The 24398-nt window shown below is 47.0% G+C and overlaps 1 protein-coding gene, 1 non-coding gene and 1 pseudogene across 5 annotated transcripts in view; all 3 read left to right on the top strand.

Annotated features, from left to right (window-relative positions):
- Window positions 1-15640, top strand: part of IGF2BP1 (insulin like growth factor 2 mRNA binding protein 1) — a 55086-nt gene extending 39446 nt beyond the window's left edge. For 2 of the 4 annotated variants that reach the window (XM_077968615.1, XM_077968616.1), the window contains exons 5-14: window positions 2836-3117; window positions 4652-4786; window positions 6041-6163; window positions 6911-7046; window positions 8090-8212; window positions 8617-8736; window positions 9649-9723; window positions 10543-10674; window positions 10914-11027; window positions 13576-14841. In XM_077968615.1, the coding sequence (XP_077824741.1) occupies window positions 2836-3117; window positions 4652-4786; window positions 6041-6163; window positions 6911-7046; window positions 8090-8212; window positions 8617-8736; window positions 9649-9723; window positions 10543-10674; window positions 10914-11027; window positions 13576-13668 (1333 nt within the window). In that variant the 3' untranslated portion in view covers window positions 13669-14841. 4 annotated transcript variants of the gene reach the window in all.
- LOC114673246 (U6 spliceosomal RNA) lies at window positions 1005-1111 on the top strand. Its single transcript, XR_003723975.1, has one exon. It is a non-coding gene; the product is annotated as a U6 spliceosomal RNA (small nuclear RNA).
- Window positions 1863-2115, top strand: LOC114673138 (COX assembly mitochondrial protein homolog pseudogene; annotated as a pseudogene).
- Window positions 15641-24398: the final 8758 nt, after the last annotated feature.

Genomic DNA, 24398 nt, shown 5'->3' with positions numbered 1-24398 from the left:
GACCTAAATGTATTAGCTGTAAGGTAGGCAGGGCACAAGTATCAGTTTCCCTTTACAGTTGATGAGACTTAGGTCTAGACTAGGTTGTAAGCTTCCTGCTTTACGTAGCTAGTGAGCAATAGAACTAAGATTGGAATACTGGTGTCTTAACTCAGTTATCTTTGCCCCGGGAGCCTGGGCGGACGCGGATGCGTGGTGCGCTGGCAGGTGGCAGCGGCCTGCAGTGGGTAGACTGGGACCACGCAGCCTGCCCGCACGCACGTGGCGCCTCCCTGTGGGCGTGCACCTGCAACGGTGGGGGTGGCTGGGGCACCTGGGAGCAGGGATTCCCTGCCCTCCGAGGTCTCCCCCAGGCCGCCGCCCGTGCCATTTTCTGGGCTGCTCGCCTTCTAGAAGTTCCTGCAGGAAGCTGGTGATGTGGCCTCGCTGACCCAGGCCTGCCCCCCGACCACTTTGCTGGAGTGGGAGTCAGATTCCAGCCGGGATACGTAGCAGCAGCTTGGTGGCAGGTGACAGGAAAATGGGCAAAAGCCCCAACTGGCTGTAAGGCAACCCCGAGGGCCGGACGTCCTTGTAGGAGGGCCCGGGACAGGACTGCACTAGGCGGGAGTGGAGGCCGCGGCTCCAGGCTGGTCTCGGCCTGGTAATAATTTCACGCTGCCAGCCGGTCACTGTTTAAGGCACTGTGTACCATTTTACTAACTTAATCCTCACAGTGGCCGCATTTCCCAGCTGGGCCAACTGGTGCAGGGTTGACTGGAAGCGACTGGCATAAAGCTTGGCAAGTATATAGCATAGTAAATGGCTGCCAGCGGTAATTTTGAAAGTTGGCTTTGTGAAGTGTTGGAGCTGCGGCATCTGCTGGTGGCGTGTGGTATTACAGCACCGCGCTGGTTTACCCCAATGGGTTGCGGAGGGTTGTGAGACTGTGGCCCCAGAGCCAAGTGGGCAGTTAGGGGTCTCTGGAGACTGTGGAAGAAAGGGTAGCACAAAAGACAGTGGAGGTGTTCGCTTTGACAGCACATATACTAAAATTGGAACGGTACAGAGAAGATAAACATGGTCCCTGCGCGAAGATGACACGCAAATTCATGAAGCGTTCCATCAATCAATCAATCAATCTATATATATATATATTTAAAAAAGACAGTGGGAGACTGCGAAGGAGCTAAAATTTCAAGACGGCACTTTTTTGTTTTTGGTGCACCAGCAGCTCAGAAGAGTTCCCCAATTGCTGCTTCTCCACCCGCTGCGATGGCGCTGGACCTGGCAGATTAATTTAACAACTCTCTGATGGGTTGCCCTGAAATTTGAAAAACAGTGGTTTGGGCCGGGCGCGATGGCTCACGCCTGTAATCCCAGCACTTTGGGAGGCCGAGGTGGGCGAATCACCTGAGGTCAGGAGTTCGAAACCAGCCTGACCAACATGGAGAAACCCCGTCTCTACTAAAAATGCAAAAATTGGCCAGGCTTGGTGGCGCATGCCTGTAATCCCAGCTACTCGGGAGGCTGAGGCAGGAGAATCGCTTGAACCTGGGAGGCGGAGGTTGCAGTGAGCCGAGATCACACCATTGCATTCCAGCCCTGGGCAGCAAGAGCGAAACTCTGTCTCAAAAAAAAACAAAACAAACAAAAAAAAACGGTGGCTTAGTTAAGCAAAGGCCACAAGAAATAATTGAGATCAAAGAGGAGTGTGTGCCATGGCTATGGAGGGGTTTCAGTTGTGAATCATGAAATGTCAGGTAAACCATTTCAAGCATTTCAAGGAGTTTGAATTTTATATGAGAAACAATGGGAAGACACTGCAAGTTTTAAAGCAGCATCTCAGACATCTTGAAAAAGATGTTTGGATCCCTAAAATAATGAGAGAAAAGGCCAGAGAGAGGTGTTCTGAACAACTTCAAGATTTTACCAAATGTTGCAAGAACTCTGGAATCCTTATGGTAGGAAAATGCCATAAAGAAAATCCTCTATTAAAAGAATGTCTAACTGCTCACTACAGTGATCCAGCCTTTTATGAAGAATGCAAAATGGAATACCTGAAGGAAGGAAAAATTTAGAAAAACTGGAATTTCTACAAAGAGAAGGCTACAGAAACTTCCTATAAGCCTGTAGGCAAACATTCAAATCATATTCAGGAACTCTAATATTCATGGAAGTCATTTATAGTATAAATTTGCTTAAATAATGGACTCAAGAATGTGTGTTTGCTCTATCTTAATTATGGAAATATTAATTTTTGCCTGAAAGATTTTATTTCAAAAACAAAAATAAACCCCACACTTCATTAGGGCAGGATTAACATTTGAATTCTACATATATACATCTCAATCTCCTTTGACCTTGGTTTCATTGTCTCCAAAGTTAGGATAATGTAGTAGTTAGCAGTCGGTTTCCTCACCCTGTGGTAGGGATTCCTCAATCCAGAAAGTGTACCTGTTAGCTTTGCAGAGCCTCTTCAGGTCTGTGGTATGCTCTCCAGTTGGCATGGGAGGACTTTGAGATTTATGGCTTGCTCTTCCTTTTTAGGCTGACAGAACCCTATACTCTGTTGGACTAGAAGCCCATTTCTCTGATGGTTCCAGTGGAAGGCCTTTGTGAACATTAAATCCCAACTAAGTTAGGGAACACTGTATTTATTTACTTTTCCTTTGGAGTCTGATGCCATTTAGACTGGAAAGTTCTATAAAATGGAGGTGGGAGTAGTGGGCAGGCGACTATCTCCTTTTCTTTAGTGTGTTCCAAGCTGTAACTTACTAGAGTGCTTTGGCCAAGAGAGCGTCTGGTATGATTGGCATGGATTGGAATGACTGTAGACTCTCACTCTGTCCCCAGAGCCATCATGAAGCTGAATGGCCACCAGTTGGAGAACCATGCTCTGAAGGTCTCCTACATCCCTGATGAACAGATAGCACAGGGACCTGAGAATGGGCGCCGAGGGGGCTTTGGCTCTCGGGGTCAGCCCCGCCAGGGCTCACCTGTGGCAGCGGGGGCCCCAGCCAAGCAGCAGCAAGTGGACATCCCCCTTCGGCTCCTGGTGCCCACCCAGTATGTGGGTGCCATCATTGGCAAGGAGGGGGCCACCATCCGCAACATCACAAAACAGACCCAGTCCAAGTGAGTCCTGGCTCTTGGGAAATGGAGGCTGGTTGCTAGGGAACAGTGGTTGGTACCTAAAGAGGCCCACTAGAAGCCTGGAAGCATGCTGGGGACATCAACATTTACCTTTTAGGAAATGTTGCCTGGAGCATTCAGGGGTCACTGCTTCCAATACCAGCCTCCTGGGAAAGGGAGGGCAGATAGGGAGGGAGAATGGGTCTTGGGGTGCTGGGCCACACACTTGTATTAGCAAGAGAGGTTCTATAATTTTTCGTGCAGTTTCATAAAAAGTCTCCAAGCAAACCTCATTTTGATGAGTCAGCCACTCCTCAGTCCTCTGTGATTTCATGACCACTTAATGTGGTAACAGGGCTGGCCAACCTGTCCAAAATTAGGACCCTCATTAATTGTGTCCCATCTCCCATTCTGCCACTGTTACCTTCTTTCTCTAATCTTATCTTTTCTTTTTTTTTTTTTTGGAGACAGTCTCGCTCTGTTGCCCAGGCTGGAGTACAGTGGTGTGATCTTGGCTCATGGCAACCTGTGCCTCCCGGGTTCATGCCATTCTCCTGCCTCAGCCTTCCGAGTAGCTGGGATTACAGGCACGTGCCACCATGCCTGGCTAATTTTTGTATTTTTAATAGATACAGGGTTTCACCATGTTGGTCAGGCTGGTCTGGAGCTCCTGACCTCGTGATCCGGCTGCCTCAGCCTCCCATAGTGCTGGGATTAAAGGCATGAGCCACCACACCAGGCCTTTTCTCTAATTGTTATATCATATCAGTGTACTCAGTGGCAAAGGACATGCCACATTATGTCCTTATCATAGTAACTCTTGTTATTTACTTTGAGTTTGGGGCACTGTGTCCTCTCTTTATATTTGTTTCAAGGGGGACATACGAAATTCAAGTGGAAATGCAGCTTTGGAACTGTGGGCTGGTAGTTCCCACCCCTGCATTTGTGTAATTCCCACCCCTGCTGTGTTCTTGTCCCCAGCCACCACTTATTTATTTATCTATTTATTTATTTTTTATTTTTTTGAGGCAGAGTCTCACTGCGTCACTCAGGCTGGAGTACGGTGGTGTGATCTCAGCTCACTGCAGCCCCCTCCCAGGTTCAAGCAATTCTTGTGCCTCAACCTGTTTAGTAGCTGGGATTACAGGTGTGCACCACCACACCCAGCTAATTTTTTTGTATTTTTAGTAGAGACGGGGTTTCACCATGCTGGCCAGGCTAGTCTCGAACTCCTGGCCTCAAGTAACCCACTCGCCTTGGCCTCCAAAAGTGCTGGAATTACAGGCATGAGCTACCGTGCCTGGCCACCAACCACCTGTGGATTGAGGCATAGCTGGTCTGAGACAGAATCCATAGTAACAGATGGGTCATGTTTCTCCAGTCCTTTCATTGCCCTTCCCAAATTTGAACTTGATTGGCCTTGTTCCAAGAAGAGCAGGTTCTATGCCTTTGACTGAGGAGTGGTAGTGGGGGTGGGGAGCCTGAAGTACTGGTATCACTGGGGACGACTAACCAGCCTTGTTCTTGTGGCCCCCAGGATAGATGTGCATAGGAAGGAGAATGCAGGTGCAGCTGAAAAAGCCATCAGTGTGCACTCCACCCCTGAGGGCTGCTCCTCCGCTTGCAAGATGATCTTGGAGATTATGCATAAAGAGGCCAAGGACACCAAAACGTAAGTCTCCAGCTTTTCTTGGCTCTTCAGGGACTGGTAGTCCAGTTAGCCTCCCCAACTCAACTTCCAAGCTGTAATACAGACATATAAGAAATACAGTCAGCAATTGCACAAAAAGATGTAAACTGAGAAATCTTCTTACAGGGACTCTGTCACCTAGGCTGGAGTACAGTGGCATGATCTCAGCTCACTGCAACCTCTGCCTCCGGGTCTCAAGGGATTCTCCCGCCTCAGCCTTCCGAGTAGCTAGGACAACAGGCATGCACCACCACGCCTGCCTAGTTTTTTGTGATTTTTGTAGAGATAGGGTTTCGCCATGTTACCCAGGCTGGTCTTGAACTCCTGGACTCAAGTGACCCACCCAGCTCAGCCTTCTAAAGTGCTGGGATTATAGGCGTGTGCCGCCATACCCCACCCCTTCTTACTCCTGTTGTATGACCTCCTAGAAATTCTGTGCACTCACAAGTGTGTGTATATTATGTATGCGTGCCTACATGTATGGTTATGTGTGCCTGTGTGTATTCATGTGTGCACATGTGTTTTAGCTCAAAGAGAATCACACTGAACAGGCTGTTCTATATTTTTTTCATTTTCTGTATCAGCACGTATATTAGTACATATGGACAGACCTCATTCTTTTTATAACTGCATAGAATTCCACAGTATAGCTTATCCATAGTTCATGTGATCAATCTCCTATTTCTTGATTGGTGTTTAAATTGTTTTAAACTTTTCCTTATCATAAAACAGTGATGCAAGGAATCTGCTTAGACATGTTCCTTTATACACTTGTGCTGTTTAAAATAGCTTTATTGGCTGGGCATAGTGGCTTATGCCTCTGATCCCAGCACTTTTGGAGGCTAGGAGTTCTAGACCAGCCTGGGCAAGATAGTGAAACCTCACCTCTACAGAAAATAGAAAAATTAGCTGGGCGTGTGCGTAGTCCCAGCTACTCGGAAGGCTGAGAAGGGAGGCTCGCATGAGCCCAGGAGATCAAGGCTGTGGTGAGCCTTGCATTCCAACCTGAGTGATAGAGTGAGACCCTGTCTCAAAAAATAAAATAAAGCAAATTGACTTTATTGATGTTCAATTGATGTATAATAAATCATACATATTTTTAAAGTATGCAGTTTGATAAGTTTTGAGATGTTTTACTTGGAAATGCCAAGTCTAGGGTGTCACGGTGATTGAGTCTTCATGATGCCCACAATTGAAGGAGCTGTTGTCTTCCACTTCTTGCTTTGTCTTCCCAAGGGCTGACGAGGTTCCCCTGAAGATCCTGGCCCATAATAACTTTGTAGGGCGTCTCATTGGCAAGGAAGGACGGAACCTGAAGAAGGTAGAGCAAGATACCGAGACAAAAATCACCATCTCCTCGTAAGGCTCTCTTCTGTTTCCCTATTTATGAGTGGGGGATGCATGGAGGCCAGGGTCAGTATTTCATCATGGAACCTTGACATGTGCTCTTTTAAAATAGATGCTCTTTCTGCCTCTTGAAGGAAAAATAGTAGAAGTGATAAAGAACATTCAAAAAATCTCTCTAAGGACTGGATCTGCCCATTCCCACTGCCATATGGGGTGGGGTGTTGTAGGGTGCTGCCTCTACAGTCCACGTTCAACCACGTGACAGCCCTCTTTCCCTGTGGCTTGCCGACAGCCTGCAGCTAGGAGCCAGGGACTCAGGGCTTTAGTCCTGTCTGTCACTGTGAGAAGTGACCTTGGCCCTTTTCTGTCTGTGGTGGGCTGCTCCTGCAAGCAGTGTGCTGCTTCATTTCATCAGAGACTAGCCTGTGGGCAAAGTAATTGCTCTTGTCCAAAAAGGTACAGGACATGGATTATGTAGAATCAAGGGAGAAACTTAGAAACACAACCATAATCTGTCTGACATTGGATCCGTTGCTAACAGAGAGGTTTGAGTTGGGTGTTGTCATATCCCTCTGTCTTACTCCCTGCCCTGGTTAAAACTGGGGACACCAAAGACTGGAGATGCAGAGTTATTTGCTAGAAGTTGAATAGGCTGCAGAAGTGGTGGGCATGTGACTCAACTGGCCTCTTGTCTTTGCTCCTGCCGGGGCCTGGTCCTGGCCTGCCAGTGAAAGGACACGACTCTGCTCTTCCTGCCAGGTTGCAAGACCTTACTCTTTACAACCCCGAGAGGACCATCACTGTGAAGGGGGCCATTGAGAATTGTTGCAGGGCCGAGCAGGAAATAATGAAGAAAGTTCGGGAGGCCTATGAGAACGATGTGGCCGCCATGAGCGTGAGTGCTGGGTAGTACCCTCTGCTTATCCTTTCCTGAGTCTTAGCAACAGCAACTTGGGGGGTGGGGGGTGATGGACATGTGCCCTGTGCCGTGTGGCTTTGGAGCTTTAGTTGATGGTTTTGGATCTCGACTGTCAGAAATAGTATTTAAATAGTATTTAATTAGCAAGGATTCTTCACCTGGTTCCTAGAGTAGGGGTCCAATCTTGGGCTTTGAGTCCTGTGATTCCAAGTATGTGTACAATTTGTGTTTGTGTGCACTTTAGTGAAATGCGGGGATCCATCATTGTCATCTGATTTTTTTTTTTTTTTTTAATTTTTTTGAGATAGGGTCTTGGTCTGTTGCCCAGGTTGGAGCGCAATGGCACAATCATAGCTTACTGCAGCCATGACCCCCTGGGCTGAAGGGATACTCCTGCTTCAGCCTCCCAAGTACCTAGGAGACTACAGGTGTGCACCACCATGCCCAGCTAATTTTTAAAAATTGTATTTTTTGGAACAGGGTCTTGCTGTGTCACCCAGGTTGGTCTCGAACTCCTGGGCTCAAGCGATTCTCCTGCCTTGGCCTCCCAAAGTACTAGGATTATAAGCATGAGCCACTGCATGCAACTCATCTGATTTTTAAAGGAGACTTGGGGTTGGTGTACAGGACCAAAAATGTTTAGAACCACAGTCCTAGAAGTTAGGTGGAGCTGTCTCCACGCCTTTTTCTCATGTAGGGGGATTATAGTACAGTGTCATGAGTCTATCGTCTGTCTCCAGCAGCCTGAACAGCCAGAGAGGAAGAACTCCTGAGGGTGTATAACTGTTTGGCATTTCTGGTTGCAGTTGCTAGCCGTTAGTCCAGTGAGAACATCATATCACTTAAAATTCCACGCCCGAAGTGTGTAGGTGAGAGTGTATGAAAAGCACAGAATAGGCTTTTGTGCAAAAGCATGTAATTCATGTTTTTGGCCCACTTCCCCCTGGGGCTACTCGCGTTTTGTACAGCCAGGGCCTGTCAGGGTGTGCTGACTCCTCGTCCTCACCTTTCTTCCCCAGCTGCAGTCTCACCTGATCCCTGGCCTGAACCTGGCTGCTGTAGGTCTTTTCCCCGCCTCGTCCAGCGCAGTCCCGCCACCTCCCAGCAGCGTTACTGGGGCTGCTCCCTATAGCTCCTTTATGGTAGGTGGAAGGTCTTACTACACGGGACCCCTGGGCCCATATGTGGCCTGCCTTAGGGGGACCCAACACCCTATGGGAGTTGGCAAGTTTGCAGGGAGAGGGAAGGAAGGTCTCATGGGCATCCCTCCTCTCCAGTGCTCCTAGCCACTGGCTCTGAGGCTCCCAAATGTCTGCCTAGAAAGTTCCCGGGGCATAGGCAGCACTGTAACCTCACTCTTTCCTGGCCTCTTCCCTTTAGCCCTGCTGGGCATTGGAAGAACTAAAGAGCTCACAGCATCCCTTGGCAGCCCAGGGTGGCAGTTTGGTGTCTACTCCTTCCTTTTGAGGGTGCAAGGCAGGGGAGTGGAGGGTTTCTGGGCCATGCTACTTGGGCCCCCTGGTAGTAACGCCCCCTCTCCTGGCAGCAGGCTCCCGAGCAGGAGATGGTGCAGGTGTTTATTCCCGCCCAGGCAGTGGGCGCCATCATCGGCAAGAAGGGGCAGCACATCAAACAGCTCTCCCGGTTTGCCAGCGCCTCCATCAAGGTGATCTGCTCTGTGGGTCTTCCTGTTTCTGGAAAGGGAAGGGGCTCTGCTTTTATCACTCTGCACTTTCTCCCACATTCCCCCTACTCATTTGAGAATTCTGTGTGTCATGTGAGGGACCTTTCCCCCATGGAATCAAAGTTCTCTTTGTTTTTGACCTTGCTTGGTTCCCATGGGATGGCTTCAGTGCTTCTGGGTTTTCAGGCTGGGCAGGGGCAGGGTTATAACATAGAAAGAGAACTTAGGTTCTAACACCAATTGACTTGGGTTCAAATCCCAGATCCACCTCATCACCCCCTTCTCCCAATACACTATATGATCCGAGCCTCACTTTCCTCATCAGTACAATATTATGAAGCTATGTAGCCAAAGAAAGCCCTTCGCTTACATACTAACACCAAGTTAAGTGTTAGTTGTCTGTCGCCTTCCCTGGTCAAGGTCCAGGGGAGAGAGAAGGGAGAATCTGTCATAGTGAAACAAGGGTGCTGTTAAATTTTCACAAACTTAAATCCAGTTGCTTTAGTTATCTTAAAAGCTTTGAGCAGAAACCTTGATTGTTCTCCACTGGAGGTGCAGTCACTGACCTCTATCCGTTGGTCATTTCATTTGTGTCCTTGCCTGTTGGCAGGACTCCACTGAAACCTCTCTGGGAGATTGGGAGATTGGTAAGTGGAGAGAGCAGGAGGCCCTAGTTAGAAAGTGTCATTGAAGCCAGTCCTTCTAACTGACCACCTCTGCCCTTCTAATAATTCTGGTGTGCAGGCGTAATGATGTGGGCTTCAGAGTCTTTGTTCTTCCTTCCCTAAGTCTTCAGAATGGGTAGTTGGGAGTAAGGGTGGTAGAAGGGCAACTGTGGACATGGTGGGGGTTTTCCCATAGAGGGTCCTTCATTGACAAGCTTTTTGTTTTTAGATTGCACCACCTGAAACACCTGACTCCAAAGTCCGTATGGTTATCATCACTGGACCGCCAGAGGCCCAATTCAAGGTTTTGGTCTTTATTGTTTTGCAAGCTGAACATGGAGGAATTGAGGTTGAGTATTTCCCCTGAGGTAGGAAAAAGGCTGGGGCAGTTTCCCGTTAGCCATCAAGTCCTCATCACATCTTTAAGCCTTCCATGCAGGATAAAGGGCTGCAGAGCTATTTTCAAATTGACATCAAACTGGATTTCTGTTGTCTTCGTCTTCCCTTTTTAAGGTCCATAGAAGAAGATGGGAAGGAAAGAAGTCCGAGGGCATCTTATTTGCACTCTGCCTTCATTTCTAAGGAAGGCCTTTAATGCCAAATTCTTTTATGTCCCCACTAAATCCTAAGGTTCTTGGACTTCTGATCAGACAGCCAAAAAATAAACCATCAATTAGCTTAACCTAACATATGTGATGATAGAGGAGTGGGACAGCTCTCTGGGCCACTGGAGAGTCAGACAGGCCTGCTCTCTGTGTGACTTGATTAGTTGCCATTCAGGGCCTTGAAATGCTGATCAGTGCCGTGTCCAGACTCCATAGGTCTGGTTTGTAGCTTGTGAATTCCATTCCTCTGGGAACTGTTTTTTCCCTTGGGAAGTGTTTATTCAGTTACTTATAACTCATAATCTCCACCCAGGGTCTCCAGTATGATAGCTAAGCAGAAGGAGTGCTGACAAGCTGCCCACCTGAGCCTTGCCCTTCACCTGCCTTAGATGGTTAGCCCACCCAGGATGGGGAGGGCCTGTGGGCCAGAAAATATGGGCTGGAGCTTCCTTTTTCCCACTTTTCCCTTTTGTCATAGATATATGAACCACTGATTAACAATTACCTGCTCTTTTCAGGCTCAGGGAAGAATCTACGGCAAACTCAAGGAGGAGAACTTCTTTGGTCCCAAGGAGGAAGTGAAGCTGGAGACCCACATACGTGTGCCAGCATCAGCAGCTGGCCGGGTCATTGGCAAAGGTGGCAAAACGGTGAGCTGTGAGGGCCAGGTTGAAAGCCCTGGGCCATGGTCTCCAATCTCAACAGCTCTCTCTGGCCTCCTGTGCTGCTCAATCTCAGGACTCCTGATTTGCTCATTTACTTGATTCTACTCCCCAAGCTCACGTCCTGACTCTTCCAGTTTCTCCCTACTAGTTAACCCTGGTTCCTTCCTCCAACCCCACCCATGCTTTCTTGATGGCACCCTGAGCTCCTCTCTGGCCACCCCCAGGTGAACGAGTTGCAGAATTTGACGGCAGCTGAGGTGGTAGTACCAAGAGACCAGACCCCTGATGAGAACGACCAGGTCATCGTGAAAATCATCGGACATTTCTATGCCAGTCAGGTACATATGGTGCTCCCCCATTGCGGGAGGGCTGCAGGAGCCCAGGGAGCAGAGAAGCAGAGACTCCAGAGGTTGACCTGCATGACCTTGACAAGTCCTGGGGCCTCAGCCACATCTGCCTGCCTCTGGGCTAGGTTATTGCCCTCTTTGAGGTGCAGAAGTGGGATGTGTAGATGACATATTCCCTCTTATTATTCTCTAGGGAAAGTGATTTGACAAGTTTAATGTATATATGTTTCATAGATATATATGTTCTACATTAGTCCTTCCCTAAACCCTTTCTGCACTGGTTATGAAAGAAGATTGGTTTTGTTCATGGAATAATGATAACAGTACTAATACCCTGGATTGATTACTTTTTGAAATGTAGTCCCTCTGCCTCTCTCAGAATGGCTGTTCTCTCTCTGTTTTCTGCTCTTCATCCTCCCATTCCTTTCCCAGAACTCATCATCGCTATTCAGCACTTGGACAGGCCTCAGGGCCTGGAAGGGAAGGCCAATATCAGGTTCAAATTTTGCTGAACCTCAGCAAGGCAAGCAAACAGGTGGTTGACAGCTAATGGTGTTTTCCTAAAGTCTTAAATCCATCAGTGTTAGAACTGGAAAGGAACTTTGGAGACTGTTGATCACAGTTCCTACAATTCATAGAGGATATCCAGATCTTAGCAGGCTTGTGGTCTGCTGGGGCTGCTAGAGCAATTGGGGCAAACTGGCTCTTGGTTTTTTGGCTTCCAGTGCCATATAGTACAGCATCAAGTATGGAGGTTTTGGAGCCAGGGAGCTTTGACCTCAAACTTCACATATATAGCCTTTCTGCTATGTGACCTTGGATAAGTTACTTTCTCTGGTAACCCTTTGAGAAGTATTTATAAGAGGCTTTCGTTACATCTCAACAATATATATATAAAATAACAAATAAAAAAGGAAGTATTAATAAGAGCCATAAAATAATAATAATATCTAAGATTTATGGGTGCCTTTGGATATACCCAGCACTGTTTTTTGTGGTTTATATATATTAACTCATTTAATTCTCACAACAATTTCATTTTATAAATGAAGCTTAAGAGGGTAAATGTGAATCTTTAATTCAGCTGTTTTTTTTTTAAGAGAGTAAATATCCAAAGATGCACAAAGCCAGGATATATTAATATTAAACACGGAAGCAATTTTAGCTGATCAGAAGGAGAATTAAATGAAAAGCTATGTAAAACATCAAGCCATGGTTGATGGAGTTGGACCTCTTATTGACTCCACATTATTTTCCCAACCTAGATCAACTTCCTCTTTTCTTTCTTTCTTTCTTTTTTTTTTTTTTTTTTTTGGCGATAGGGTCTCGCTCTGCCACCCAGGCTGGAGGGCAGTGGTGTGACCATAGCTCACTGCAGCCTCTACCTCCCAGGCTCAAGTGATCCTCCCACCTCAGGCCCCCCAAGTAGCGGGGACTACAAGCAGATACCACAACACTCAGCTAATTTTTGTATTTTTTTTGTAGTAATGAGGTTTCACCGTGTGGCCCAGGCTAGTCTCAAACACTTGGGCTCAAGTGATCTCACTGCCTCAGCCTCCCAAAGAGCTGGGATTATAGGTGTGCATCACCACGCTTGGCTAATTTTTGTATTTTTAGTAAAGATGGGGTTTCACCATGTTGGCCAGGCTGCTCTCGAACTCCTGACCTCAGGTGATTCACCCACCTCAGCCTCCCAAAGTGCTAGGATTACAGGCGTGAGCCACCGCTCCTGGCCATATCTGGACATTTTATTCCTTTTCCTGGGGTATTAAAATGAAGCATGGATTTCTGATGATGTCTCCTAAGTTATGACCCTCTATAACAGGGGTCCGCAAACTCCGGGCCACGGACTGGTACTGGGCTGCACAGCAGGAGGTGAGCAGCGGACGAGCGGGCATTACCTCCTGAGCCCTGCTTCCTGTCAGATCAGGGCGGCATTAGATTCTCATAGGAGGGTGAACCCTGTTGTGAAGTGCTCCAGGGATGTGTAGTACATGCGAAGGATCTAGGTTGCACACTCCTTATGAGAATCTAATGCATGCTGATTTGAGGCTTCATCCTGAAACCACTTCCCCACCCCCACCTCCATCTGTGGAAGAAAAATTGTCTTCCATGAAACCAGTTCCTGGTGCCAGAACAGTTGGGAGTTGGGGACCACTGCTGTACAATGCGTAATATATTTCTGCCTAGAAACTCTAGGCATTCTGTTTTGGGTTTGGTAATGTGTATCAACTTTGTCAAATTTTAAATTCTGATGAATGGATTGATACTACTGTTTCTCCTTCCTTCATGTCCCCCAACCCCATCTCCCACTTAAACCCACCACGTTTGCTGTATTTTCCAGGGGATGCTCAGGCTCCACTGGAGGCAAAGAAATGTAAGGTCACCCCACCCCTCATTCTTCCTCTTTATCTTTCCTCTGAGTCCCGTGTGACCTATTATGTTTATTGCCTGGGTCTGGACCTGACGACCTCTCTTCCGTGGAAGGCTGTCTCCTTGGAGGTCCTCACACCCACCCTCTTGCCTGTTCTTGCTGCAGATGGCTCAGCGGAAGATCCGAGACATCCTGGCCCAGGTTAAGCAGCAGCATCAGAAGGGACAGAGTAACCAGGCCCAGGCACGGAGGAAGTGACCAGCCCCTCCCTGTCCCTTCGAGTCCAGGACAACAACGGGCAGAAATCGAGAGTGTGCTCTCCCCGGCAGGCCTGAGAATGAGTGGGAATCTGGGACACCTGGGCCGGGCTGTAGATCAGGTTTGCCCACTTGATTGAGAAAGATGTTCCAGTGAGGAACCCTGATCTCTTAGCCCCAGACACCCACCCAATTGGCCCAACATTCTCTGCCCCTCGGGGTGTCAGAAATTCTAGCGCAAGGCACTTTTAAACGTGGATTGTTTATAGAAGCTCTCCAGGCCCCACCAAGAGGGTGGATTACACCTCAGTGGGAAGAAAAATAAAATTTCCTTCAGGTTTTAAAAACATGCAGAGGGGTGTTTTAATCAGCCTTAAAGGATGGTTCATTTCTTGACCTTAACATTTTTCCAATTTTCTTCCCCCTACTTGGGTAATTGATTAAAATACCTCCATTTGCTGCCTCTTTCTATATTTACACTAATTGTTTTATCTTTATTGCTACCAGAAAAAAATGCGAACGAATGCATTGCTTTGCTTACAATATTGACTCAAGGGAAAAGAACTGTCAGTATCTGTAGATTAATTCCAATCACTCCCTAACCAATAGGTACAATAGGGAATGAAGAAGAGGGGAAAATGGGGAGAAAGATGGTTAAAACACATAATAATCCACGTTTAAAAGAAGTGCCCTTGTGGCTGATCTGTTCCAGATCACCATCTTCAAATTGGCACAACCGAAATTTCCCCACTGTGTTGGGGCTTCCCCACCACATTCACGTCCCTCTCCCGTGTAGGCTTCACATTATGTCCAGGTGCACATAGGTGGTATTGAATGCTCAGCAGGGTAGGGGCTGACCACTGTCCCTGATTCCCATCGTTCTCAGGCGGATTTTATATTTTTTTAAAGTCTATTTTAATGATTGGATATGAGCACTGGGAAGGGGACGCTAACTCCCCTTGATAAAGTCTCAGTTCCATGGAGGACTTAAGTGGCCCCAAAGGCTGCCACGGTGCCCTCACCCCAGCCCATGTGCTCCCATAAGGGCTGGTTCCTAGAGGCAGGGGTTGTGGGGCACTCCCAGCCACGGCACTGTTTCCTTGGTGGTGGGACTTGGAACCCAACCCTGAGCTCCCGATAAAGCTAAAGTCCATCATCTGGCAAATTGAGTAAATTGGAGAGTACTTGCTTCTGTTTGTATCTGAGAGGAATTTTTAACTGACGGCTTCTGTCTCTATGAATCATTATCAGCATGATGAAAGGTGTGTCTAAAAAACAATTCAGAATACCAGCAGCATTGTACAGCAAGGGGTAAATATAATGTATTATTAATTTACCAGGCTTAATAAGATCCTATGGAGTGTTTAGCCCTTGTAGGGGACAGAAGCCATCAGTTAAATGAGGCTAGGCCTCCCCTCCTAATATACTGATTGACAATGCATATTAGCCAGGTAATGCACTTTAGCTACCCTGGACAATGCTATCAAGTGTGTGGGAAGGGAGGAAGGCCTCTCTACATATGGAAAAGCCCATGCGTGGAGTTCCCCTCCTTTCAACATTGCAACAACAGTAACAACAAGACAACCGCAACATGTGGGCGTAGTCAGGCAATGCTGTGTGCGAAGTAAACTACCTCAAGGTATGAAGTTACCTCAGCAATTATTTTCCTTTTTGTTTCCCCCAACCCCATTAAAAAAAATTTTTTTTTATTTTTGTTTTTTTTGCGGCTTGCTGATATTTTATATAAAAAAGAAAAAACAAAAGAGAAGCTGATAGTCTTGAATATTTTATTTTTTTAATGAAAAGAAAAAACAAAGTTATGTTTCATAATTTCTTACATGAGCCAGTAACCCTTTAGGAACTCTCTATGGAGAACAGGCCTGATGGGAAAGGCTTTGGGGGCTGCCCCCTTAGGAGGAGGCTGGTGCTAAGAGGAAAGGCCTGGGTTTGAGAGAGCCCAGAGGGGCAGAGCCCAGAGCCTTGTTTGGCCCTGATCCCTGACTTCTAGAGCCCCAGCTGCTGGCCACTGCTGGAATATCCTACCTGATAGGATTAAAAGGCCTAGCAGAGCTGGGGGCTCTCAGTGGTTAAACAATGCCCAACAACCAACCACCTGGCCCTTGGTCTCTTCTCTTTCCTCCTTTGGTTAAACAGCATCTCAGCAAGCTTTTCCCACCAGTGGTGCTGTTGAGATATTTTAAAATATTGCCTCCGTTTTATCGAGGAGAGAAATAATAACTAAAAAATATACCATTTTAAAAAATCTATATTTCTCCGTCTAAAAATATGGGAGCCGAGATTCCGTTCATGGAAGAAAGACAAGGCCACCCTCTCGCCCTCAGAGAGGTCCACCTGGTTTGTCATTGCAGTGCTTTTCATTTTTTTTTGTTGTTGTTGTTACTGTTTCAATTCCGTCTTGCTGTTCTTCTTAATCTATATCCATAGATCCAAGGGGCAAACAGATACTACTGCCCCCGCCTCTGTCTCCCTGTCTTCTTTAGATAGGTCTGATTGATTTTAAAAGTGGACCCAAACTTAGGGAATTCTTGATTTAGGGTGGCTCATGGCAAGGAGGGGCAGGGAATATGGGGACGTGACTGGGACAGGTTCCTGCCTTATCACTTTCTCCCTAGGACATTCCCTTGTAGCCCCCAGAACTGGCCCAAATTGAAGAGAAGCAGAAAAGCATTTAGGGATCACATCAGGCCAGTAGAATTAAGCCTCTCCACCTGTCCCAACCATAAAAAGGGTCTCCCAGCTCTCCATCTCTGGCTCTGTATGCTTTGTCCCAAAACAAAGCAGATAACGTTCAGACGTCGGCCATTTAATAATTTAAAGCGAATTTCCAGCAGCAAGCATGCTTTGATACCTGGTTCAGACTATCATCAGGAAGGAAAAAAAAAAAAAAAATCCCACAGTACCTGAAATGTGATTGTTGCAGTGTTCAGTTTCCTTGGGGGCCTGCTCCCTTCACACCTTGAGCCGAAGTCCTTTTCCGTTGGCTGATTCAGCTCCCAGAAGAGACCAGGAAGTGTGTGGCAAGGGACTGGAAAACTTCACTTGCTTGGATTAGGCAAGGCTCCACTCGTTGATATTTGCCCAGCAGGAAAATCGTGGAAGTTATACCACCAGAAAGCAAAAGGAGCATGGTTTGGTGGTTAAGGTTTAGTAGGATGAAGGACCTGTCTTGGTGGGCCGGGCCCTCCTGTGTCCCATAGGCTAGGTCTTAGGGCAACTCCTTGCCCTCCTGCTCAGCACCTCCATTTCCCCATCCTTGGTGAGATAACAAGCTATCGCGAAAAGCACTTGGGAGATTTGGATGATTTGAGAAGAGTGACTTAAAAAAAATGCTTCTGTGCTCTAAGATATATATGTGTGTGTGTGTGCTACATATATATTTTTAAGAAAGGACCATCTCTTTAGGATATATTTTTAAATTCTTTGAAACACATAACCAAAATGGTTTGATTCACTGACTGACTTTGAAGCTGCATCTGCCAGTTACACCCCAAATGGCTTTAATCCCCTCTCGGGTCTGGTTGCCTTTTGCAGTTTGGGTTGTGGACTCAGCTCCTGTGAGGGGTCTGGTTAGGAGAGAGCCATTTTTAAGGACAGGGAGTTTTATAGCCCTTTTCTACTCTTTCCTCCCCTCCTCCCAGTCCTTATCAATCTTTTTTCCTTTTTCCTGACCCCCTCCTTCTGGAGGCAGTTGGGAACTATTCTTGTTTATTCCTCACTATTGGCAGAAAAGACCCCATTTAAAAGAGAACACTGGAGGGGGGGATCCTCTAGTTGGTTCTGTGTCCATTTTCCTCTGTGCCAAAGACAGACGGACAGAGGCTGAGAGAGGCTGTTCCTGAATCAAAGCAATAGCCAGCTTTCGACACATACCTGGCTGTCTGAGGAGGAAGGCCTCCTGGAAACTGGGAGCTAAGGGTAAGGCCCTTCCCTTCAGAGGCTCCTGGGGGACTAGGGTGTGGTGTTTGCCAAGCCAAGGGGTAGGGAGCCGAGAAATCGGTCTGTCAGCTTCTGGTTGCACTTTGGGGAAGGAGAGGAAGTTTGGGGCTCCAGGTAGCTCCCTGTTGTGGGACTGCTCTCAGTTCCCTGCCCCTACTGCAGAGATAGCACCGCCAAGTTCCCTTCAGGCCTGGCAGACGGGCAGTGAGGAGGGGCCTCAGTTAGCTCTCAAGGGTGCCTTCCCCTCCTCCCACCCCAGACACACCCTCTGCCAAACTGGGAACCAGCAGTGCTAGTAACTACCTCACAGAGCCCCAGAGGGCCTGCTTGAGCCTTCTTGCTCCACAGGAGAAGCTGGTGCCTCTAGGCAACCCCTTCCTCCCACCTCTCATCAGGGGTGGGGGTTTTCTTTCCCCTGAAGTGTTTATGGGGAGATCCTAGTGGCTTTGCCATTCAAACCACTCGACTGTTGCCTGTTTCTTGAAAACCAGTAGAAGGAAAACAGCACAGCCTGTCACAGTAATTGCAGGAAGATTGAAGAAAAATCCTCATCAATGCCAGGGGACATAAAAGCCATTTCCCTTCCAAATACGCGATAATTTAGATGCAGAACATTTCTCTTAGAGTAACACCAGCTGAAAACTTCAGTTTCTTACCTTTGGATACATAAGGCTTCTCTATCGGGGTACGGGACAGGGAGAAGGCCTCATGTCTGAAGAGGGATTTAGGGGCTAGAGCCCCAACCCTGACCCTTGGCCCTGTGCACCGCTTTGGGGCACAGTCTGATGGCGCCTTTGCTGGCGTCTTAGTATGGTTGACTCCGGACGGACAAAAGAAAATTTTTTTCTTGAATGAAATAGCAGGAAGCTCCTCGGGAGCATGTGTTTTGATTAACCGCAGGTGATGGATGCTACGAGTATAAATGGATTAACTACCTCAATCCTTACAGTAAGATTGGAACTAAGGGCAGGGACTCGTGCATAAGGGTATGAATCCCAGCCAGGACAAGTGAGTTGAGGCTTGTGCCACAAAAGGTTTGTCCTTGGGGAACAGGCAGGCCTGCCAGGATCCCCCCCATATCGATTGGGCTGGGAGGGCTGGCCGTGAGGTCCCCACTTTCTGCCTTCCTTGCCCATGTGTCACCCCTTTGGCCTCCAGCTTGTCTCTCTCTTTCTATAGCTTTGTTGGACCATGATGGTGAGGAAGGGAATGGCCTCCTCCCTTCTAGAGGGGACTGGCTGGAGTGAGACCTGGGGCTTGGCCTGGAACCCACCACACAGCCCCAAAGTCAGGAAGCCTGGGGAAGCCAGAGCTGAGACCTCATCAACAGGGTTTCTTTGAGATCCTACACCTCCATTGGGCCCTTTCTCAGTCTTCAAGGGGGGCCCAGTTGGCTCTAGAAGGAGAAGAGGTGGAGCAGGATCCTTTGCCCTGGTTGAGTCCGAGGGGGCCCAGTCCTTGGACTCATTCAGGCCGTCTTTGTAGTTGGGGGAGTTTCACTGGGCGATCCCAGCCTCTCCCCACCCTCTAATGGACCTCCTCATAGAAGCCCCATTTCACTTTTGTTTTATCTACCTCTTAGCAAAACAATAGATAAATTAGGTAGTGGCAACTCCACTTGCTTAGGTTAGGGGGGGAAAAAGATTTCTTTTTCCAAAGGAAAAAAAATATTACCTTGAGAATACTTTCCAAAAAATAAAATAAAATAAACCAAAAAAAAAAATTTTTTTTTTTTTTTTTTTTTTTTTTAAAAGAGGGAGACATTTTCCAGTGACCACTGGATTGTTTTAATTTCCCAAGCTTTTTTTTCCCCCATAAATAAGTTTCACTCTTTGGCGATTTTCTTGTTTAAGACAACGTGCTAGCTAATCTAACAGGTAACAGCGTTCACTGTCTGCCCCTGGCTTGTCTCACCCCATCCCCCACCCTATTCCTGCCAGTGAGTCCTTCCTGTGCTTCTCTCCCTTCTCCCCTCCTAGCCAGCTGACTTCAGTCACCCCCGCCCCTCCCCCCTGCCAACAAGCCCCCTAGGAATAAAGGCTTTGTTTTGGGGATGCTTAAATCTTGACTGCACTTCCCCGCTTTGGGGGCTGGGGAGCCACTTGTAACATTTCTGTGCAGATTTTATGTTAGCCACTGCTATGTAAAAGCACGTTCAAAATGAATTTCAGCAGATTATGTGTTACCATAATGAATAAATGTCCTCTACCACATTTGGAGTCTCCCTTTTCTCCAGAATCTTGATCCTGGTCCCCAAAACCAGAATGAATCAAAAGAGCTTCCTCCCCTGAGGCAAAGTGGATTTGTAAGCAGTTCTGAAACATCACTTACTCAGAAGAGGGAAAGATGTATTTTGATGAGTGCAAATCGGGAAGGGCTGGAGGCCTACTGCTTGGGACTGGTTTTTTAAAAATATGAGTGCTACCTTATTCTGTAGTTGCAGCAACTTTGAAAATTGTATTTTACTGGAAATCTGCCGGCCATCACCACCCGATTTTGATTGTACCCTTCCTCCCATCCTTTAATCTGTTCATTGCTTTGGGGGAGGTGGGGCAGCTGGCTCACACGTTGGAGTTTGTTCTTTGATGGATGAAGGAACACTCTAGTTTTCTTTCCCGTGAAGGTTGTTTCAGCCACAAACCACTTCATTTTGCTGTTTCAATTTCAAAATAAAAGGAAACTTATATTGAAAGACAAGTATGTCTGTGTCTCAGGGTTTTTGGGTCTGGGAGCTGAGATGCTCAACCTCAGCATGGGAGCCCTGGTTCCCAGGGACCTGAGTCATCCAAATGCAAAGTAGGCATTTTCCTTCAACGTACAGAAGACTGGTTTTTAAATGGTGCCCTGCTCTTAATTAGCTTTGCATGTTGGGAGGGGGGCAGGTCAGGTGTTTGGAATGAGGGTTCCAGCATTAAAGAAGATGTTGGGACATCACTGCAGAGAAGTAGCTGTCCAAGAAGTGATGAGGATGTGTCACTCTTCCTAACACCCTAAGAAAAAAAACATGTAAGTGACCTATGTTTCTGGGTTTCCTGTTAAGGGAAAGGTCTCTTCTGACCTTGCCTTCCTTTTTTTTTTTTTTTTTTTTTTTTCCAATTTGGTTTTTTCTTTGATCGTTTGTTTTTGAGGATATCACTCTGTCACCCAGGCTGGAGTGCAGTGGTGCGATTTTGGCTCACTGCAACCTCCACCTCCCGGGTTCAAGTGATTCTCCTGCCTCAGCCTCCCAGGTAGCTGAGATTACAGGCATGTATCACCATGCTGGGCTAATTTTTTTTTTTTTTTTTGAGACAGAGTCTCGCTCTGTAACCCAGGCTGTGAAGTGCAGTGGCGTGATCTTGGCTCACTGCAGCCTTCTCCCGGGTTCACGAGATTCTCCTGCCTCAGTCTCCCGAGTATCTGGGACTACAGGTGCCTGCCATCATGCCTGGCTAAGTTTTGTATTTTTAGTAGAGATGGGGTTTTGCCATATTGGCTAGGCTGGTCTTAAACTCCTGACCTTGTGATCTGCCTGCCTTGGCCTCCCAAAGTGCTGGGATTATAGGTGTGAGCCACTGCACCCAGCCACCTGGCTAATTTTTTTTTTTTTTTTTTTTTTTTTTTTCGGAATGAGGTCTCGCCATGTTGGCCAGGCTGGTCTCAAAACTCCAGGCCTCAAGTGATCCACCTGCCTTGGCCTCCCAAAGTACTGGGATTACAGGTGTGAGCCACCACAGCTGGTTTAAATATTTTAATAACATGATTAAGATACTCTAATTCAAATAATCAGTCCAAATATACTTCATGCTGACTACTGAACTGATCCATTAAGATCAAGAACAAAACCCCAAAGATAATGCATAACTACATTTTAAAGTTTATGGGCAGGACAATACAGTGAGATACTAAATGGAAAAAAATTAATATGAAAAGCATAGTCATTATTTGCAATTAATACTGCATTTTCAGGAAGTCAAAAAAGTTAATAAATTTTTTTTTTTTTGAGATGGAGTTTTACTGTTGTGCAGGTGGGAGTGCAATGGCACTATCTTGGCTCACTGCAACCTCTGTCTCCTGGGTTCAAGCGATTCTGCTGCCTCAGCCTCCCAAGTAGCTGAGACTACAGGCACCCACCACCATGCTTAGCTAATTGTATTTTTAGTAGAGACAGGGTGTCACCATGTTGGTCAGGCTGGTCTCGAACCCCTGACCTCAGGTGATCCACCCGCCTCGGCCTCTCAAAGTGCTGGGATTACAGGTGTGAGCCACTGTACCGGCCCTTAATAAACTTACAATTTAGTAAAGGGGTCACTTAAATATCCTAAAGAAAAACAACCAGGCTGGGCACAGTGGCTCACGCCTGTAATCCCAGCCCTTTGGGAGGCCTAGGCGGACGGATCACCTGAGGTCAGGAGTTCAAGAACAGCCTGACAGACATGGAGAAACCGTGTCTCTACTAAAAGTACAAAATTAGCCAGGTGTGGTGCATGATTGTAATCCCAGCTACTTGGGAGGCTGAGGCAGGAGAATCACTTGAACCGGGAGGCGGAGATTGTGGTGAACAGAGATAGCGCCGTTGCACTCCAGCTTGGGCACAAAAGCGAAAATCTGTCTTAAAAACAAAAACAATTTTAAAAGTTATAAGTGGGCTGTTGGGCGCGGTGACTCACGCCTGTAGTCCCAGCACTTTGGGAGGCCGAGGCCATCCTGGCTAACAGGGTGAAACCAGGTCTCTACTAAAAATACAAAAAAATTAGCCAGGTGTGGTGGCAGGCGCCTGTAGTCCCAGCTACTCGGGAGGCTGAGGCAGGAGAATGGTGTGAACCTGGGAAGCGGAGCTTGCAGTGAGCTGAGATTGCGCCATGGAGCTTGCAGTGAGCCAAGATTGCGCCACTGCACTCCAGCCTGGGCGACAGCAAGACTCCGTCTCAAAAAAAAAAATGTGATAAGTGGGTCAGGTACAGTGGCTCACGCCCGTAATCTCAGCACTTTGGGAGGCTGAGGCAGTGGGTCATCTGAGGTCAAGAGTTTGAGACCAGCCTGGCCAACATGGTGAAACCTCATCTCTACTAAAAATGCAAAAATTAGCCGGGTGTGGTGGTGTGTGCCTGTAGTCCCAGCTTCTCTGGAGGCTGAGGCAGGAGAATCACTTGAACCAGGGAGGCGGAAGTTGCGGTGAGCCAAGATCAAGCCAGTGCACTCTAGCCTAGGCGACAGAGCAAGACTCCATCTAAAATAAATAAATAAATAAATAAATAAATAAATAAGAAGAAGAATTAGAAGACCACAGCAGTGATATGTAGAATAAAAAAAGAGCAAAAGAGCAAAGCAATACAAAATAGAAAAGAAGAACTAGGAAATACAAAGGATAGTTGTAGAAGTGCTAACATCCAGATACTTGTGTTAAGAGAGAGAAATGGCAGGAGAAATATTAAAGAAAAACAGTAGAGATTAATTTCTGAGAGTTCACAAACTTGTCAAACCTCAGATTGAAAGGGCCCATAGCTTGCCAAAGCTAATAGAGTTGGAAAATATCACATCTACATACGTTCTAGTGATATTTAAGTAGATCAAAGCCAAAGAGAAAATTCTAAGAGCAAATTGCATATAAAGAAATAAGAAGCCGGGTGGGTGGCTCACGCCTGTAATCCCAGCAGGAGGCTGAGGCGGGTAGATCACAAGGTCAAGAGTTTGAGACCAGGCTGGCCAATATGGTGAAACCCTGTCTCTACTAGAAATACAAAAATAAGCCAGGTGTGGTGGTGGGTACCTATAGTCCAAGCTACTCGGGAGGCTGAGGCAGGAGAACCGCTTGAACCCAAGAGGCGGATTCAGTGAGCTGAGATCGTGCTATTGCACTCCAGCCTGGGCAACAGAGAGAGACTCCGTCTCCAAAAAAAAAAAAAAAAAAAAGGGCACGGTGACACACCTGTAATCCCAGCACTTTGGGAGGATGAGGCAGGTGGACCATGAGGTCAGGAGTTTGAGACCAGCCTGGCCAATATGGTGAAGCCCCATCTCTACTAAAAATACAAAAATAAGCCAGGTGTGGTCATGGGCGCCTGTAGTCCCAGCTAGTCGGGAGGCTGAGGCAGGAGAGTTGCTTGAACCTGAGAGGTGGAGGTTGCAGTGAGCTGAGATCGCGCCACTGCACTCCAGCCTGGGAGACAGAGTCTCTGTCTCAAAAAAAACAAAAAACAAAAAACAAAACCAGACCGATATTATATTTTTTAACAGTAATACTAGGTACAAGAAGATATTGGAGAAGTAAAGAAGTTTTAAAAATATGGAAGCACAATAACTTAAAATACAGGTTTTTTACATCCAGCCAAAGTGCTCAAATATAGGTGCCTGGTAATAAGATCCCCAGGAATGCAAGGCTTCAGAAGTTTTGTCCTGCGAGGTCTTACAAGCAAATAAGCAGTTTTGGATGAAATATTTTAAGAAGAGGTGAGACAAGACAAGACAAGGAGATACTGTAAGAGATGTATGAGAGTTTGTTGTCTTAACAGAATTAACTGAGGCCAAAGAAAAAAGAAAAGTTTTATCCATTATAATCCAGAAATAAAGAGATAAGTCTAGAAATATTAGCACCACGAAGCTGGAGGAAGCAACCAAGCGGTGTATGAGTGTGCTGATGATGGAGATAGACAGATAGCTTTTTTTTTTTTTTTTTAGATTGTGTCTCTATTGCCTGGGCTGGAGTGCAGTGGCACCATCTGGGCTCACTGCAACCTCTGCCTCCCGGACTCAGGTGATCCTCCCACCTCAGCCTCCTGAGTAGCTGGGACTACC

This window comes from Macaca mulatta, chromosome 16 (assembly GCF_049350105.2).
Source record: "Macaca mulatta isolate MMU2019108-1 chromosome 16, T2T-MMU8v2.0, whole genome shotgun sequence".
NCBI classification, from domain to species: Eukaryota; Metazoa; Chordata; class Mammalia; order Primates; family Cercopithecidae; genus Macaca; species Macaca mulatta.
This window is presented reverse-complemented; position numbering and strand designations above follow the sequence as displayed.